Source organism: Marmota flaviventris, chromosome 9 (genome assembly GCF_047511675.1).
Source record: "Marmota flaviventris isolate mMarFla1 chromosome 9, mMarFla1.hap1, whole genome shotgun sequence".
In the NCBI taxonomy this organism is placed as follows: Eukaryota; Metazoa; Chordata; class Mammalia; order Rodentia; family Sciuridae; genus Marmota; species Marmota flaviventris.
Window position 1 is genome coordinate 60,605,266 of NC_092506.1, and position 17,726 is coordinate 60,622,991.

A 17,726-nucleotide genomic window follows, 5' to 3' on the forward strand; every position below is an offset into this window, starting at 1 on the left:
TACCTCCATGCCTGGCCCAGTTTTCTGGATCTTATAGTTTTGCCTTCAATGGACATGTCTTGAGAATTTGAACATGTGCTTGTTTTGTCACATAGTTTTTAACATCATTTTTCTGACTGCTCTAGTGTTGGATGAATACTCCTTTCTCAGATGATTATTAGTTACTACCTTCCACCCTCATATTGGTAATTGAATCCAAGATAATGTACTACTGAGCTACATCACCAGCCCCACTTATTTGTTTGCTCTTTTGGGGGTTGAACCCAGGGCCTTGTGCATGGTAGGGAAGGGCCTTACCACTTAGCTATTCCTCAGCCACCCTTATTTATTTTTTATTTTGAGACAGGGTCTTGCTAAATTGCTAAGTCTGGCCTTGAAATTGTGATCTTCTTGCCTCAGCCTCCTCAGTCACTGGGATTACAGGTGTGTGCCACCTTGCCCAGCTAATTTATTTTTTAAGTGTTTGTTTACTCACCAATTTAAAACATCTCCAGGTGGTATATTGATTTATTAGCATACTTGCATACTTTATCATAAAGAATTTCGTTCAGTTCTACCAAGTATTCGTTGAATGCTTAATATATGCTTAGCTATGCGCTGTTCTCCTTGGTAGACACAGACATGGTGTAAAGTGTGTCTTGGCTCTGAGGCAGCTTCTGCATTTATATGCTGGGTACAAGTTAGACATAAACAGGGCCAGGGCCAGGATGAGGCAATCAAGGTTCTGGGTACAAACTTGAAGCAGTCACTTAAGGTCATAAAGTGTAGTGATAGTAACTGGAGTGGAAGCTTAAATTATGAGCCCTAGATTTCTTGCTTGACCCAGGTTGGTCCTAGACTTAAGCGGCAGTTAGGTCATTTAGAAAGCATATCTAGGATAATATAAGGATATGAATGTGTGTTAGAGAACAGTGTGCATAATAATCTAATGTGCATAATAATCATCTGGAGATTTTATTAAAAGGTAGCTTCTGATTTAGTAAGTTTAGAGTGGTGCCTGAGATTGTGCACTCAGATGATCTGAGTTCATGAGCTACATTTTGAGTAAAAAAGAGAAAATTCACTGATAGAAAAAAGCAGAGGACTGAATTCACTGAATCGAAACTTTTCTAGGAAAGGTGAAATCCAAGCTAGGTTCTCAAAGGATAACTTGGATTTGAATAGGAAAAAATGTAGCAGAAAGGCATTCCAAGCAGAAAGAGAAGTATACAAAGGCCCAGAGACAGTATATGAGTCTCATAAGTAGATGAAACTTGTGCATTGATTTTTTTTTCGAAGTTTGATTTTTCATTGTCTGCAGGTACTTCCCAGCAGAGCTTTTCCATATTTTGTATCCATTTGTCCCCTTTCATAGTATTTGACCTCTGTCTTTTTAGATGAAGGCCTGACTTAAGGTACCAAGTAAATTCTCTGAGGCAATTTGTGAAGTAGAAAAAGGAAGGAGGGTGGTTGACTTTATTACCCACATTGGTTCAGCAAAACCTTGGGATTATTTATTTATTTTTTTCCTTAGCTGGGACATGAAGAAGCCAGAAAGCATTCCTTAAATAGTGATGGGCATTCCCAGTACACAGACTTAAAGGATGGCTGGTAAACATGTGTTGACTTGAGTTGATAGTAGAATGGAGTTCTGTTTTATCTCAAATATTTTGCTTTCTTTGGTATTGGGGATTGAACTTGGGTGCTTAACCACTAAGCTACATCCCCAGGCTTTATTTATAATTTATTTAAAGAAGGGAGACAGGGGTCACGATGGATTGCTCAGGGCTTTACTAAATTGCTGAGACTGGCTTTGAACTTGCTTTTGTATAACTACAAGTAGAAGACTTGAGCCCTGAACTCAAAACTAGTGCCATGTTTTTTTTTTGTGTGTGTGTGTGGTGGTGGTGGTTGGGGGGAGGTACTGGAGATTGAATCCAAGGGCACTTAACCATGGAGCCACATCCCCAGCCATTTTTATTTTATATATATGAGACAGGGTTTCACTAATTTGCTTTGTGCCTCGCTGAGTTGCTGAGGCTGGCTTTGAACTCATGATCCTCCTGCCTTATCCTCCCAAACTGCTAGGATTACAGGTATACACCACTGCACCCAGTTAGTGCCATGATTTTTGATGGGGGTGATTTTTGTCCCCTAGGGAACATTTAATAATGTCTATAGACTGTTCTACTTATTGCACCTGGGGTGATGATACTGGCAATGTATAGAACCTCTCCCCCAATAAAGAGTTAACCACTCTGAAATATCAGTAGTGACAAGTTTGAGAAAACTTGCTTTCAAAAGAGAAGACCCCAGAGAGAACCTGACCTTGGAGCTTAACCATACCACTAGTTAATAGTAGGGCAGAGACTAGAGCTCATTTTACCATGGTCTAATGTTCTGCCTGCAACCATGGTGCCATTTAGAACCATATGGCATTATATGACAGAATATTTTATGTAGCTTCATCTCTCACTAATTCTGACTTGCATTTTTTTCCCTAGTCATACTCAATTGTTAGTGTACTATACAATTTTATTCTTTAATGTCTATGTTATTTCTTTGGATGCAATATATTTCTCTCATTTCTATATCTAGATATTTCACATGTCTTCTAAGAAGCCTTCCCTAATCTATAATGCCCTAGATTCAGTTAAAAGCCACTTCTTCATTCTTCTATAGCTAGTCTTTATAATATAATAAAGAAATTTTCTGTTTATATATGTTTTCCTCATTAGGCTTGAGTGTTTGGTAGTTAGGACTCTTTCAGTCTTCTGCCCTCATTGCATAGTACAGAATATGTATGCATGCATCATACATTCAGTCAAGGATATAAGCCAAGCTACAGTTAGAAAAGGGAGAAATCAGTGTGAAATAGTTTGGGGAAAAGCTTAATATAGAATGTGAGGCATGAAATTTTCCTTAGTATCTTGAAGGAATTGATGAGTGCATGAGCACCTTATATTAGGCAGGGATAGTACTAAGACAATAATGGGTTTTTCTGGTGATGTCTTTCTACAGGTCGATATGTCAGACCTCTCCCCTGAGGAGCAATGGAGGTAAGTGTCACATTGTGGGCTCCATGATTTGGTAACTGAAAGTTAATCCAACTAATAGAGTTGTATGACTAAAACTGTGGGAGGCAGTGGCTCAAGACTGGCAAGACAGGTCTTTTGGGATCTTTCTGGATCATTTCTGGGTAGCTACCTCAGTCCTAGAGAGTAAGTGGATAATTGCACCAAACCCTCCATCTGAATTTGAATTCCATTTCCACTATGTGATCTTGTACAAGTTGCTTACCTTCTCACTGCCTAAGTTTGCCCCATTTGTAAAATGAGGATCCTAACAGTACTATCCTTTATAGAGTTGTGAGCATTAATATATGTGAAATTCTTAGAATAGTATCTGGCATTTGGTGAGCTTCCAGTAAGTGTTACTTGTTTTGAAGATGATTGTCGTCATTAACATCATCATCATTATCCATGATACCTGATGGAGAGCTCTGGTTGAGAAAATGGGAGTTATGTTTTCTCATTTTAGCTCTGCTACTAAGTTGCATTGGAACCAGAATGAGTCAAAAAATATCTTATTTTTATGATTTGTTGTTATTAAAGGAGTGTCAGGGTGCTGACCCCACAGATTTCACAGGACTGCTGACCAGTGAGCTGAAATCAACCAAGTAAAATTTATACTGAGGAAAAAAAAATCCCTTAATTTAGATTAAAATTATTATTTTTTAAAAAATATTTTTCAGTTGTTGATAGACTTTATTTATTTGTATGTGGTGCTGAGAATCGAACCCAGTGCGTCACACATGCTAGGCAAGTGCTCTACCATTGAGCCCCAGCCCCTAGATTAAAATTATTGATTATAAAAAATATAGAATAGCAAAGGTACCAACTCATATGAGAAACCCAGCATGAGTTTTAGGTGACTTTAGGCTCAATATGCACCAATTTTGAACCACAGCTAACAAAATACTTTTAATAATTTGGAAGATGTTCATAAAAATGTGCTATCTCCCTCAAGGAAGGTGACAGTGCCACTGTGCTCTGCTTTGCAGGACACAAATGTTTTGTTCTAAGCAGTGCTTATTAAGAAGATCTTTAACTGGATCATGTCTAGAGGAAGGCAACCAGGATTAATAGTCTTCACATCCTATTATATGAATAGTGGCTGAAAGATCTAGAACTATTAGCCTAAAAGGGCACAGGAAAATTGAGGTAATAACAGGAGAGGCTTTTGTTGTTGTTTAAATGAAAACATAATAAATCTTTAAAGGGTGGTTGTTCTTTGTTTTCCATGATATAGAATTAGGCCCAATGTGTTTAAGCTGTAGGAAGGTAGATTTTTTTTTGTCTCAATTTTAGAAATATCTTTAATAATCAAGGTATATTGAGAAATAATAAGCTTTCTGTCACTGAAGTACTGGAATTTTATTCATTCATGAAAAAATATGAATACATACAAAGTGCCAGACCCTGCTAGTTCTAGAAAAGACTAAATATTTAAAAATTTTTTCTTTTTTTAATTGTAGATGAACACAATATATTTATTTATTTTTATGTGGTGCTAAGGATCAAACCCAGTTGCTCTACCACTGAGCCACACACCCAGCCCTAGAATAGATTAACTTAAAGGCACATGTTCTCAATCAATGAAAGTATCCAAGCAAAGGTTGCAAAAATCATTTTTGCATTGTGCATGACTTTTCTACATCCTTTCTTTGATTTCATGTTATATACATCCATTTACTTGTGTTTTGTCTGAGAACAAGAAATTCATCGCTTGCTATCTTTATAACTCCACACAGCACTTAGGCTTTTTTTGTTTGTTTGTTTTAAGTATTTTCTACCCTCTTAGCTTAGCCTAGCCTCACAACAGCTCTGTGAGGCAGGCAGAAAAGATTTGGACTCCTTTTGACAGATGAAGAAATTGTGGTGGAGAGATGTAATGTTTCTTAGCCAAGGCTACATGGGTGAGTCTGAACCTAAGTTTCTGACTCCCAGTCCTATTCTTTTTCTGATAGGTTCTTCTACCCAGGGTAGAATCATGTTAGATGAACCCTTAGGTGCTAAGGCTAGCTGATTGACATTTGGCTGCCTACTCTGTCTACCACGTTTCCACCCCACTAACATTTTAAACATAGAATTTTGAAAGAACTACATGATGAATGCCACTCTAACCACCACCTAAAAAAGTTAACTTTTTGCTATATTTGCTGTATCATTTATCTACCCATAATTTATCCCACTGGATTCTTCTTCCGGTTAGTCTTTCACTGCCCTTAGGCATTCCATGAAGACATCATCTATATTGTCCTTTTCCCTCTCTCCCTAATACCTTGGTATAAGGGAAATTTATATAAAATCTCCTGATTGTACGCTACATTTGGATTCCATTTTCTCTCTTAATTCCTCCCTCATTCCTCTGCCTTGACTGATTCTGACCCAGAGTGGTAGGAGTAACTATTCTTAGAGGAAGTTTTTGCCAGTATTGACCAAGGGAATTAACTTGCTACTAGTTCTCAAGACCAGAGAATGCCAACCTTAGAATAATAAAAAGTTTCTAACTATACTGTTCCTTGAGCCCTTGAGGAAGCGATTTACTTATGGATACTAATGATGCAGTCACTGTTGGATGAGTATAAAGTTAAAGCAGTCTAGATTTTCTAGGCTTTAACTGGTCTTAAAGAGTTCTTGCCCTGGCAAAAAATAAAAAATAAAATAAAAAAGGTTGGATGAATAAAGCAAGACTTTAACCTTAGAATCAGCACACATTTGCAATGTTACTCCTTTATTGGTGTCATAAATATCATCAACTAAGAATATGATACTTTATGGCTATAAACTCTGGGTTACTTTTTTCTGACATGTCAGAATAGAACTGAAATGGGCAGTGACACAGGCTTTTCCTGAGATCTCCTTCCTACTATAAGAAAGTTGTCAGCTGTTTCTACCTTGAGGGGCAGGCAACAGACTACCCACGTCTAATCTCAACAGCTGAGCTTTGTTGTGGGGCCCATAGAACTTCTATTCTATTCTCTAATGTCTGTCATCTAGGATGTGTGTCCTTTTAGCCCGTAATTTGCATGGATTCCTTCACTTACAAGTCACAGGAGCGTGTTCTGAACTGTGAGCTGGTAGAATATCCCTAGGAAACACTGCTTCTTTACCTCCACATAATCCCTGACTTGGCTCACCCCATCTGTTTGGCTTTCAGGGTTGAGCACGCACGCATGCATGCCAAGCATCGTGGCCACGAAGCCATGCACGCTGAAATGGTCCTCATCCTCATCGCTACCTTGGTGGTGGCCCAGCTGCTCCTGGTGCAGTGGAAACAGAGGCACCCCCGCTCCTACAATGTAAGCCACTTTGCCTCTCACTTCTTTGTTAATCATCAATAGACCCTTCCTAAGTATCCCACAGCCCAGCCTAACTCAGGCAGAGAAAAACAGTAACAGTGAACTTTATATATGAAATGGTGAATAGTTTATGGGGTATATGCATGTGTGCATATGTGTGTCTCTCTAAAAGGCAAGTGATTCAGTGGATGAAAACAAAGATAGAACATGAGACTACTTTCACTGCTAGAAAAGGTAGGTGCTTCCTTTTAAACATTGTGGGAGAGATTCATGAAGGAGGTATTCTTCAGAACTATTCAGTTGGAAGGAGGGAAGGTCACTTGACTTGGAAACCAAGCCTCTAATTAATCTTAAAAGTAGGATGTAGATCCCACTAATCTGTATACCAAAAAATAGCAAGCAAAAACAAAAATCCAGAAATGGAAAACATGAGGAAAAATATATGTAAGACATACATAAAACAAATAGTTAAGTGGAACAAATACTTCCTTATCAGTAATTAAAAATAAACATGATCCATTGATATGCTAGATATAGGAGATTCACCTTAGATATAAAAAGAAAGGAATTGAAAGTGAAAGAGTAGAAAAAAGATATTCCATGCAAATGATGACCAAAAGAAAGGTGGGGTTGTTATACTAATATCAGAGGAAGTAGACTTAAAAAAAAAGAAAAAGCTACAAGAGTCAAAGAAAAGTATATATTGATAAAACTTCAGTACACTGAGAAGATATAGCAATTATAAATGTATGTGTACCTAATGAAGGAGCCTATGTGAAACAGAATTAAAGGGAGAAAGAGAGAGTTCTACAATAACAGTAGTGGACTTCAATACCTCACTTTCAGTATGGATAGAACAGCCAGATAGAACATCATTAAAGTAGCAGAGAACTTGAACAACACTGTAAACCAATAGATGTGTACAGAATACTCCACCTAACAATGTATTCTTCTAATGTATTCACCTAACAATGTATTCTTCCCAAGTGTGCTTTAGACATGCTCCAGGATAGATTGTATGTTAGGACAGAAGTACGTCTCAATAAATTTAGAAAGATTGAAATCATAGATTCAGTTACTCTACTTCAGAACTGGCTGGTAGTATACTGGATCCTTTTACAACTATTTTCTTAGAAGTTTTTAACCTTTTCAAGTATCACAACCCCTTTTAACATTGAATTATAGCAGACAGGGCCTAGAGTTGTAGCTCGGTGGTAGAGTGCTTGCCTGGCACATGTGAGGCACTGGGTTCGATTCTCAGCACCACATATAAATAACTAAATAAAATAAATGTCTATCAACAACTAAAAAGTGTTGAAAAATTATAGCAGACAGCTGCAAAATAATTTTTGTACTTTGAAAGAATACAAAAGCACACGTTAGAGTAATAATAGTCAATATTTTTTGAGTTCTTAATGTTTTAAGCACTTTACATGTGTAGACTCAACTAAACCACACTACAATCTAATAAGATAGATTCTGTTTTCTTCAATTATAGGTGAGAAACTGAGACATAGAAAGGCTAAAAATTTTGCTCAAGTGATAAAACCATTATTTGAACCTGATGATTTTAATTAGGACTTTTAGTCTTAATCCCTAAATGATTCTTTTTCTTTTAGCATATGCTTTTTCAAACCTCTTATAATATAGCCAAAGATTCCCAAGGATCTATAACTCACAGGATGGGGACTGCCATTTTCTCATTTAATTCATCTAATAGTCTATTATACATTTTTTTTTTTTAGAGAAAGAGAATTTTAATATTTACTTTTTTTTAGTTTTCAGCAACACAACATCTTTGTTTGTATGTGGTGCTGAGGATCGAACCCGGGCCGCATGCATGCCAGGCAAGCGCGCTACCGCTTGAGCCACATCCCCAGCCCTAATTCATCTAATAGTCTATTAGAGTCAGTATGATCTTAAATGAAGACACTGAAACCTTGAGAATTAAGGTGTGAAAAGAATATGAATAGGTTGAGCTAGAATTTGAACCCAGGTCTTCTGTTTCATATTTCAGATTTTCACCTGTTCTATATTTTGCTTCTGGAAGTGGTTTCTCAAGAAGAGAACCAAGAGATAGTCTGAAGCATAGGATGAAGAGAAGCCAAACTTTGCCCTTGATCCAGCATACGTTTTAGGCAACATTGGCCTGTAACTAACTCGGATGTTAGCATGTGCTATATATAGGGACATCTGTGCCTTCAGGTCACAATGTATGGAAGGCCCACATGACATCAAGGCTCTTAGAACTAGGTGCCATCCAGTAGACTAAGCCATTGGGAGGGGCTTCTGAACCTTCAGATCACAATGTATGGAATGGGCTTGACATCAAGGCTTTTAGAACTAGGTGCTGTCTGGTAGACTAAGCCACTGCAGGTGGGTCTTCATGTCTGGACCCTGCTGTGCTTCATATTGTCATCTGGGACAAGATCCTTGTTTCTTAATATGTGATTATTGTGCCTACTCTATAAAATGGGTATTACCAAGACTTAATCAATCAAGTCTGGAAAAATAGGAAAACTCATAAATCAAGTATGGAGTGTGAACTCTTGGCATTTCTGTGCTTGAATTTAAAAAATTTCTTAACTATATAGTGTTGGCTAATCTGCAGAGATTTTAAAAAACCTACACTGTAAAAAGTGAGGATACATATATATAATACAGTGGTTTTTGTTAGTTACTTTTTTTTTTTTGGTAAGCTGTGGAATCCTTTCCTTAAACAGCATCCTAAAGAAAAACCCACTGTGGAAATAGTTAAGAGATGAGTTTTAGGTAACCCTAATTCCATTCTGAATGTATGGAATTTCTTCTGCTTCCCCCTTGGAATTTCTATAGGGCTCATCAGACTGCTAATAGAAAGCCACTGATTAGTTCCTTCTTAATAGGAAATATGACTGCAATTTAATGAGTCCTATTGTACAAGGAATATGCGTAGTCATATCATTTCTTAATGGCCACACACTGTAAACACTGAACTTCATTGGTGAGAGGATATGCCAACACTATAGAATATCATTCACTGTGAAACTTAAACCCATATGTTTAGAAAATAAGAAAAGGAAATCTGTAATATCCTGCTTTATGCTACTATTATACAATGATTTATGTTGGTTTTGTTAAAACTTGTGTATAATGAATATTTTTATTGCTTTAATTAATACTAACTTTGGAAGAAGAAAAATTGCCCAAGTGGCCTGTGTACCATGCCATCTACTATCCTTTTTCAAGCTTATCAGAAGTTGGAGCTGTTTTTTCTTAGAGGCAGTGTAAAATAAAGAAGTGCTACCATACCCGGTGGGTACCAATGCTTTTTGACTCACTGAGTATATTTCTTTATCATAGTTTTAAAAGCCAAGTAGTGTAGGGTGTGGTAGCCTGTAATCCCAGCAACTCAGGAGGGTAAGGTCGGAGGATTGCAAGTTTGAGGCCAGCCTTGGCAATTTAGTAAGATCCTGCCTCAAAAATTAACAAGAAAAAAAGGCAGTTTGGGTGGGGATACAGCTCAGTAGTAGAGTATCCCCTCTTAAATCCCCAGTACTGCCCCCCCCCAAAAAAAAAAGAATTACATAATTCTGCAAGGTTTAAAAAGCAGAACACAAGGCTGGGCTTATAGCTCAGTGGTAGAGCACTTGCCTAGGATGGGTGAAGCACTGGGTTCTATCCTTGGCACCACATTAAAAATAAATAAATAAATAAATAAAGGTTAAATTCTTTTTTTAAAAAAAAAAAAAACATTTATTTTTTAGTTGTGGATGAACACAATACCTTTATTTTATTTTATTTCTTATGTGGTCCTGAGGATTGAACCCAGGGCCTCGCACGTGCTAGGCAAGCGCTCTACCACTGAGCCACAACTCCAGCCCACTGACCTCTCTAAAATAACATTGATATTGACATACATTTTTACCTTTATATTTTATGCTTTGGAAAGTAGGAAGTATATACTCCTCGCATACTTCCAATTTTTAGTTAAGTATTCACTGTTTATTATGACATGTAAATAGTACTTATGGCTGATATCAGGTGGTATGTTTTGATTACATTCCTTTTCTTAAGATTCTTTTGGGGGGCTGGGATGTGGCTCAAGCCATAGCGCGCTCGCCTGGCATGCGTGCGGCCTGGGTTCGATCCTCAGCACCACATACAAACAAAGATGTTGTGTCTGCCGAAAACTAATAAATAAGTATTAAAAAAAAAAAATTAAAAAAAAAAAAAAAGATTCTTTTGGAATGGTTGACATAAAACTCTTGTTAGGGCTGGGGTTGTGGCTCAGTGGTAGCGCATTTGCCTGGCATGTGTGGGGTACTGGGTTCGATTCTCAGCACCACATACAAATAAAATAATAAAGGTCCATCAACAACTTAAAAAAAAAAAACTCTTGTATATTAAGAATAAGCCTTTTGACATATATGTTGCTAGTATCTTTCTCCAGTTTGTCATTTGATTTTTTTTTAAAGTAGGATCAGTACTGAAATTTTTAAAAAAATCTTATTATTTTGATATGGGTAATTGAATCCACAGGCACTTAACCACTGAGCCACATCCCCAGCCCTTTTTATATTTTTTTAGAGACAGGCCCTCACCAAGTTGCTTAGAGCCTCACTAAGTTGCTGAGGTTGTCTTTGAACTTGCATTTCTCCTGCCTTAGCCTCCTGAGCTGCTGGGATTACAGGTATGTGCCACTGTGCTTGGCAGTACTGAAATTTCTAAAACTAGATTTATGAGCTGTCTTGTGAACTGAAGACTCTATTCTTTACCATTCTAGTTGAATGGTTCATCTTACTATTCCTAACTTTCCTTGTTGGTTCATCTAAAGCTAATGTCCATAGCTACCAGTTTGCAATTCCTGGAGACTCCTTACTCTCAGATCTGTTCTAGGTTAAAGGTGGGCTCTAAAGGAGAAGCAGAGCAGAAACATAGTTGGAACATGCCAGCTATGTAATTACATAAACATAATTAATAACATCATCTAGCATTTATTGATTGCATTATAATTTAGGGATTTTGCTATGACGTAGATAATATTTTTTGTTATTGAGTGGATCAAGAAATTGAGGCACAAAGACTTTAATTAAGTCTCACTCAACCAGTGATTAGCAGAGTCAGAAATCACATCCCTTCCATCTGACACCAGTGCTGTCCCCACTTTTTCATATGTCTATTTATTTGTTCAAGCAACAGATATTCTTTGATTCTTTATAGAACCATGCTGGGGCTATGTTCAGTTAATGTTTTTCCTTTGTGAAGAAACTACTTTGAAAAACAGTTTAACGTCATCTAATAAAGCTTAATATTCCTATTCCGTATGGTCCAGTAGTTTAATTCCTAAGTAGGTATATCAAGAGAAAATTTTGCACATATATCCTAGGAGCATGTACTAAAAATTTCAGAGTAGCACTGTTTAAATTACAGATAGTAAAAATTTGGAAATGATCCAGTATCCATATATAGGTAAATGGATAAGTTCGTTATATTATTTTCATATAGTGGAATATCATATAACATATAAAACGTATAAAAATAACATAATTAACTGCAGCTGTGAATAATGGTAAGTGTGAATTTTAGCATAATAAGATTGAGTGAAAGGACTGGAGATGTACTTCAGTGGTAGAATGCCTGCTGCTTAACATGAATAAAGCCCTGAGTTTAATCCCTAGCACCAAAACATAATTGAGTGAAATAAATAAGTCATGGAAGCTAAAAACAATGAAAACTAAATAGCATGTTTTAAAAATATGTATATGTATGATAAGACCATAGTTTAAAAAGCAAGGAAGTGGTAAACTTAAGATTCAGTATACTCCTAACTTCGTTTGAAAGGGAGATTGGATGATACAATGGAGAAGAGCACATAGAGAAGAGCCCATAGATAGATTTGAGGAATTTTAGATGTTTCACTTCTTATTTTGGCTAGTAGCTTCAGTGTTTATCATATTAAAAGCAATTGACTTAAAAACGAAAGAAATCTTTTCACATGCTACAGCATTTCTGAACCTTGAAGATGCAAGAAGCCAGTAATAGATACATGAAGTATCTAAGATAATCAAACTGAGAAAACAGAAAGAGGAATGGGGCTGATGAGAGAAGGGGAAAACAGGGAACTATTGTTTAATGTTTCAGTGTTGCAAGATGAAAAAGTCTTAGAGATCTGTTACAGGACAGTGTGACTGTACTTAACACTACTGAACTGTATACTCAAAAATAATTTAAATGATCAGTTTTTTTACTTCAATTAGGAATAATTTTTTAAAATGAAAATGAAAGTAATCCATGTAGGGACTAAGGATGAGCATATTTATTAACCAATTATTTGAATAATTCCTTTCCTTCTCTACCAGAAGTTAAAAAAAATAAGGCAAGGGAAAACAAAACAAACAAAAACCTTGCCAAGACAGAGACTTCCTTATCAGGTATTGATACATGCCATAAGAATAGGCAAATAGACCTTCAGACAGAATGAGGATCTCAGAGACATAACTTTGTGTAATGGGAACTTTTTTTTTTTTGTAGTGGGGATTGAACCCAGGGGCGCTTAACCATTGAGCCACATTCCCAGCTCTTTTTAATATTTTATTTAGGAACAGGGTCTCACTGATTTGGTTAGGGCCTTGCTAAATTGCTGAGGCTGGCTTTGAACTTGCTATTCTCCTGCCTCAGCCTCCCAAGCCACTGGGATTACAGGCATGTGCCATTGTGCCTGGCTGTAATGAGAACTTAATATACAATAAAGCATAACCACCTAGCAATGAAGAAATTAGGTTGTGTTGTGAAAACAAACTCACCACAAGGAGGAAAATTAAAACTAGGTTTGTACATAGTACTGAGTACAAAGGGGATTTAAGATAATTTAGGGCTAGGGATTGTAGCTCAGTGGTAGAGGGCTTGCCTAGCATGTAGGAAGCCCTGGGTTTGATCCCCAGAACCTCAAAATTAAAAAGTGGTTTCAAAAGCAAAAACATCTTCCTAAATATTTTTCATTTTCTCTTCTGGGACAAAAATAGTCACAGGTGAATGTATGAATTCAAACATAAAGTACATTCATTGATGTGCACAGGCAATAGTATAAAGCTGACTAAAAGTATATGTGTGTGTGTGTGTTGTGGTGTTGGGGATCCAACGCAAGGCTTTGCACATGTGTCACTGAGCTACAGCCCCAGTCCAGAAGCAAATTTTATTATACATATAATAGTCCAGGAGGGTACCCTTTTTCTATAGAAATAGCAAATTGGGGCCGGAGGATAGCTCAATGGTAGAGTGCTTGCCTATCATTCATGTAGCTCTTGAGTTCAATCCCTAGCACCACATACACAAGAAGGAAAAGAAAAAAGTAAAGCTTATGAATTTAATAAAAAGAATTATAGGTAAGAAAGATTTGATAAATTTAAATACATTGAAATTAAGGATTTGAGGCTAGGGATGTAGCTCACTGGTAAAGCACTTTGTTGAGTGTGTGTGAGGCCCTTCTTGATTCAGTTTCCAGTGTTGCAAAACAATAAAAAGGATCTTTTTGCCTGAATATCCCTACAAGTTCTCAGAATCCTGGACAGTGACTGAGAAAATATACCATGTAGGAAATGATGTCTGGTATTTTAAGAATTATACTAAGTTCTTCAAAAATCTAATCCTGTGTTTTTAAAAAGTTAAGGATTTTTGTTCCATAAAGGTTACCATACACAAAGTTAACATAACCTAATGGAGAAGAGATTAGTAATGATTAATCCTGGCAGTAGAGTAATACCTAGACTATACAAAGGAACTCCTATGAATCAAGGAAAGATAGTAACTCCAACAGAAAATCTGGCAAAGGGTACAACAGAAAATGAGGAAATCCAAATGGCTATTAAGCCTGAGAAGAGATGCTTAAAGTTCTTAATAATTAGGAAATGCACATTAACATTAAAACAGTAATGAAGCTGGACATGGTGAAGCACCTCTCAAATTCCTTCTACTCAAGAGGCTGAAGCAGGAGGATCACAAAGTTCAAGGCCAGCCTTGGCATTTTTAGCAAGACCGTGTCTCAAAAAATAAAAAGGCCTGGGATGTAGCTCAGTGGTGAGTACTAGCCCAGCATGTGTGAGGTCCTGGGTTTGATTCCTCAGCACAATAAAAACAAACAGCAATGAGTTATTACTTTGCATCTATTAGACTGTCAGAAATTAAAAAAAAAAAAAAAAAAAGGCCTAGTGTTGGTTGGGATCAGAGGCAGTAGGAGCCTTTGTGTAAGCTTTTATGTATATAAGGACTAGTGCAGGCATTGTGGGATAGCAGCATGGCATTGCTCAGGTAGACAAAATGTACATACACACCGTGATACATCATGAAGGGGACATTTGAGAAGGTCTTCATTTAAGTGTTACTTGTGTCAGTAACTCTCAGTCAGGAGTTGGAGATAATCTGGATATCTATTTCTGAGAGAATAAGTAGTTAAAATGTTGTAAATGGGTTGGGTACACTGGTGTATGCCTGTAATCCCAGCAGCTTGGGAGGCTGAGGCAGGAGGATTGTGAGTTCAAAGCCAGCCTCAGCAACTTAGTGAGGCCCTTTCTCTAATTAAAATATGAAAAAGGGCTAAGGATGTGTGGCTCAGTGATAAATTGCCCCTGGGTTTAATCCCTGGTAACCCCCACCCAGCCCTGTTCCAAGCCCCCCCCCCCCCAAATGTTGTAAATGCATGTCATGAAACTGCGTTGCAGTTAAAAGCAACACATTAGGTGTACCTCTAGCAACTTGGCTGGAACCCTAAAAGTATAGTGCTATGTGGAAAAAGAAAGAAACAAATATATAGTATAATGCCAATTGTGAAGTTAAAAATACAAAGAAAGAAACAGTTTGTATGAATGGACACAAAAATATGCATATTAAATACATTAGAATGTTCTTGGGATGAGGAATGAGAATAAAATATAATCAAAACAACTCCCCAGAGAACGCTGTATAAAAGGGAGGCAGTAGGGTTGTTGTTGAATAGCAGAAACATGAATTATTTGAGATTAGCCATGAGAACTTTCAAAGAAAACTTTCTTATGGCATGCCAAGAAATTAATTGATAAGGCTTGTGTTTCTCTCAAACTGAATAAATTTGTGTGTTCTTCACTAGTGCAGGTTAACAGCCCAGTCTCTTAGGGAGATACCCCTGACCACTGATTGGAAAAATACTAGGTCTGCTTTCCTAGAGGAGGGTTTCTCAACAGGGAGACTATTGACAATTGGGGCAAGATAATTCTTTGTTTTTGAAGAGAGGGCTGTCAGGTACATCATAGGCTGTTTAACAACCTCCTGGCATCTCACCACTAGATACTCTAGCACTCTTCCTCCAGTTATGACAAGCAAATATATCTCTAGACATCACTGTCTGTTCCCTGATAAATAGCACTGTTCTAGATTCTAGGACCTATAGTAGCAGGGATGTTGTCAGTCCCCAGACTGATTCTAAACAGGGTTGCCTGTCCACTGATTCTGTAACTTAGGAGTTCTCAGGTATGTCTACTTTCTGTAACTTGGGAGTTGAAGTCCAATCTTCACATTAAAGGAAGAAAAAAAATACTCTCAATTAATTGTTATTTGGAACATGAATTCCTACTGTTTCCAGCAACAACAATAACACTTTAAATCTGTTGATGATTTTAAAAAGTGCTTTTCTCTATGGAAAGGCTCTGTAAGGTAAGATAAACCATGACCCAGAATCCTGAAGTGAATTTGTGGGAGCACATGACCATTAAATTGGAGAACTGGACCTAAAACCAACATTTCTCAAAAGCTTCAGGAAATTGTTGGTTAATTCTGTTTTTATTTCTCCTGAGTTTCCTTTTTTTTTTTTGGTACTGGGGATTGAACCCAGGGGCACTTAACCATTGAGCCACATCCCCAGCCCTTTTTAAAATATTTTATTTGGAGACAGGGTTTCCCTGAGTTGCTTAGAGCCTCAATAAGTTGCTGAGGGTGAGTTTGAACTTACAGTCCTCCTGCCTCAGCCTCCCAAGCCACTGGGATTACAGGCATGTGTTCCTGTGCCCAACCTGTGTTTCCTTTTTTAATGACTTGCCTAAATTTTTTTCTTGACTGTCATGTACTTTCACAAACCCCCGTTTACTCATCTTGCTGCCTCCTTTCCAGGGTTTCCCCCACAAATGTAGTGAAGGATGGCAGGGAGGCAGGTGGAGAGACAGAAGGTCTGGATTGGAAGCCTAACTCAGGCCACACTTCTTTTTTGGCTTCCCTGTAGCTTAGTTTTCATCATCTATCCAGAGTGTGATATTACTTACTTAATCCTCAACTCCCTCAGGGATATTAGGGGAAGGGATGAGTTTATGCCTAGAAAAGTATCAGTCCTATTTTTAAAAGATCTCCAAGGAGAAACTTTCATCATCTCTTCTGCCACCAAAAATAGTGTCTTTTCAGATCCCCCCCCCCCACCCCGAACTGCTGCAAGTTCCCTCTTGGAAAGGATGAGTGGCAAGATCTCCTACCTGGAAATCTTTAAAGTACTAGATTTTTCTCAGACCAAGACTTTTAAACGGTTACTAGGATGCTGCTAGAGACTGCTTACTAAGATGGTACAGGGTTGTAATCTACTTTCTATGAGAAAGAAAAGAACTTTTATCCTCAGATGTAGTAAAAAATTCTAGCTATGATATATGTCATCTTCCTCTAAGCCTTGCCTACCTCTTTAGGCTTATTTCTCACCTCTCGAAAAGACTGGTTGTAGTTTCTCCAGCATACCATGTTTCTTCATCCTGGAACACTTATCACGATCCCTTTTGCACCTGGACCTTCTAGACCATCAAGATAGAGTTTGAAGGAGGCATCCTTTAGGAAGCTTTTCTTGGTTCCCCCACTTTAAGTGAAGTACCTTTGTTAGTGTCTTACTCCATTATAGAACTTACATTGCTGAATTGTAGTTATTTGTTTCTCCTCAGCAGACTTAATATCTTGGGGAGGGTTTTTTTTTTTTTTTTTTTTAAATTTTGAATTCCCCACTCCTTAGCATAGTGTTCAGTAAGTGCTTGTTAAGTGGCTGCTTGATTGACTCTTGCCCGAGGATGAGACTTGGAAAAGAAGCCATTTTTCTAGGTATTAGAAGAGAAGTGCTAAGACGTAGCTAAGACTTAGTAAATTTACTCTGTACTTCTCTGGACCCTTCGGGAGAAGGGACACAAAGGCAGATTTTTCAGGTCAGTATCAGGGAAGAATTATCTAGCACATATATTAGCAATGGAATGGTCTGTCTTATGTGATAAGGATGACCATTTGCTAGGGGTGCAATTGGAGGAAATTGCCAACTATGTTTCTGCCTTGTAGAGTATTCCAGCAATGTATGAAGACTTACTAGGTCATAGAAATTATATTGAATATGTCTGCTTTCTGGTCATGTACTGCTTTC

The 17,726-nt window shown here is 37.5% G+C and overlaps 1 protein-coding gene across 2 annotated transcripts in view; it reads left to right on the forward strand.

The window, feature by feature from the left end:
• Rnf121 (ring finger protein 121) overlaps nt 1–17,726 on the forward strand; it is a 60,872-nt gene that overhangs the window by 19,138 nt on the left and 24,008 nt on the right. The window contains exons 2-3 of one of the 2 annotated variants that reach the window (XM_027942544.2): nt 3,001–3,038; nt 6,202–6,343. In XM_027942544.2, coding sequence (XP_027798345.2) covers nt 3,001–3,038; nt 6,202–6,343 — 180 coding nt within the window. The remainder of the gene's footprint in view (nt 1–3,000; nt 3,039–6,201; nt 6,344–17,726) is intronic. The other variant, XM_071616448.1, reaches the window with a different exon arrangement.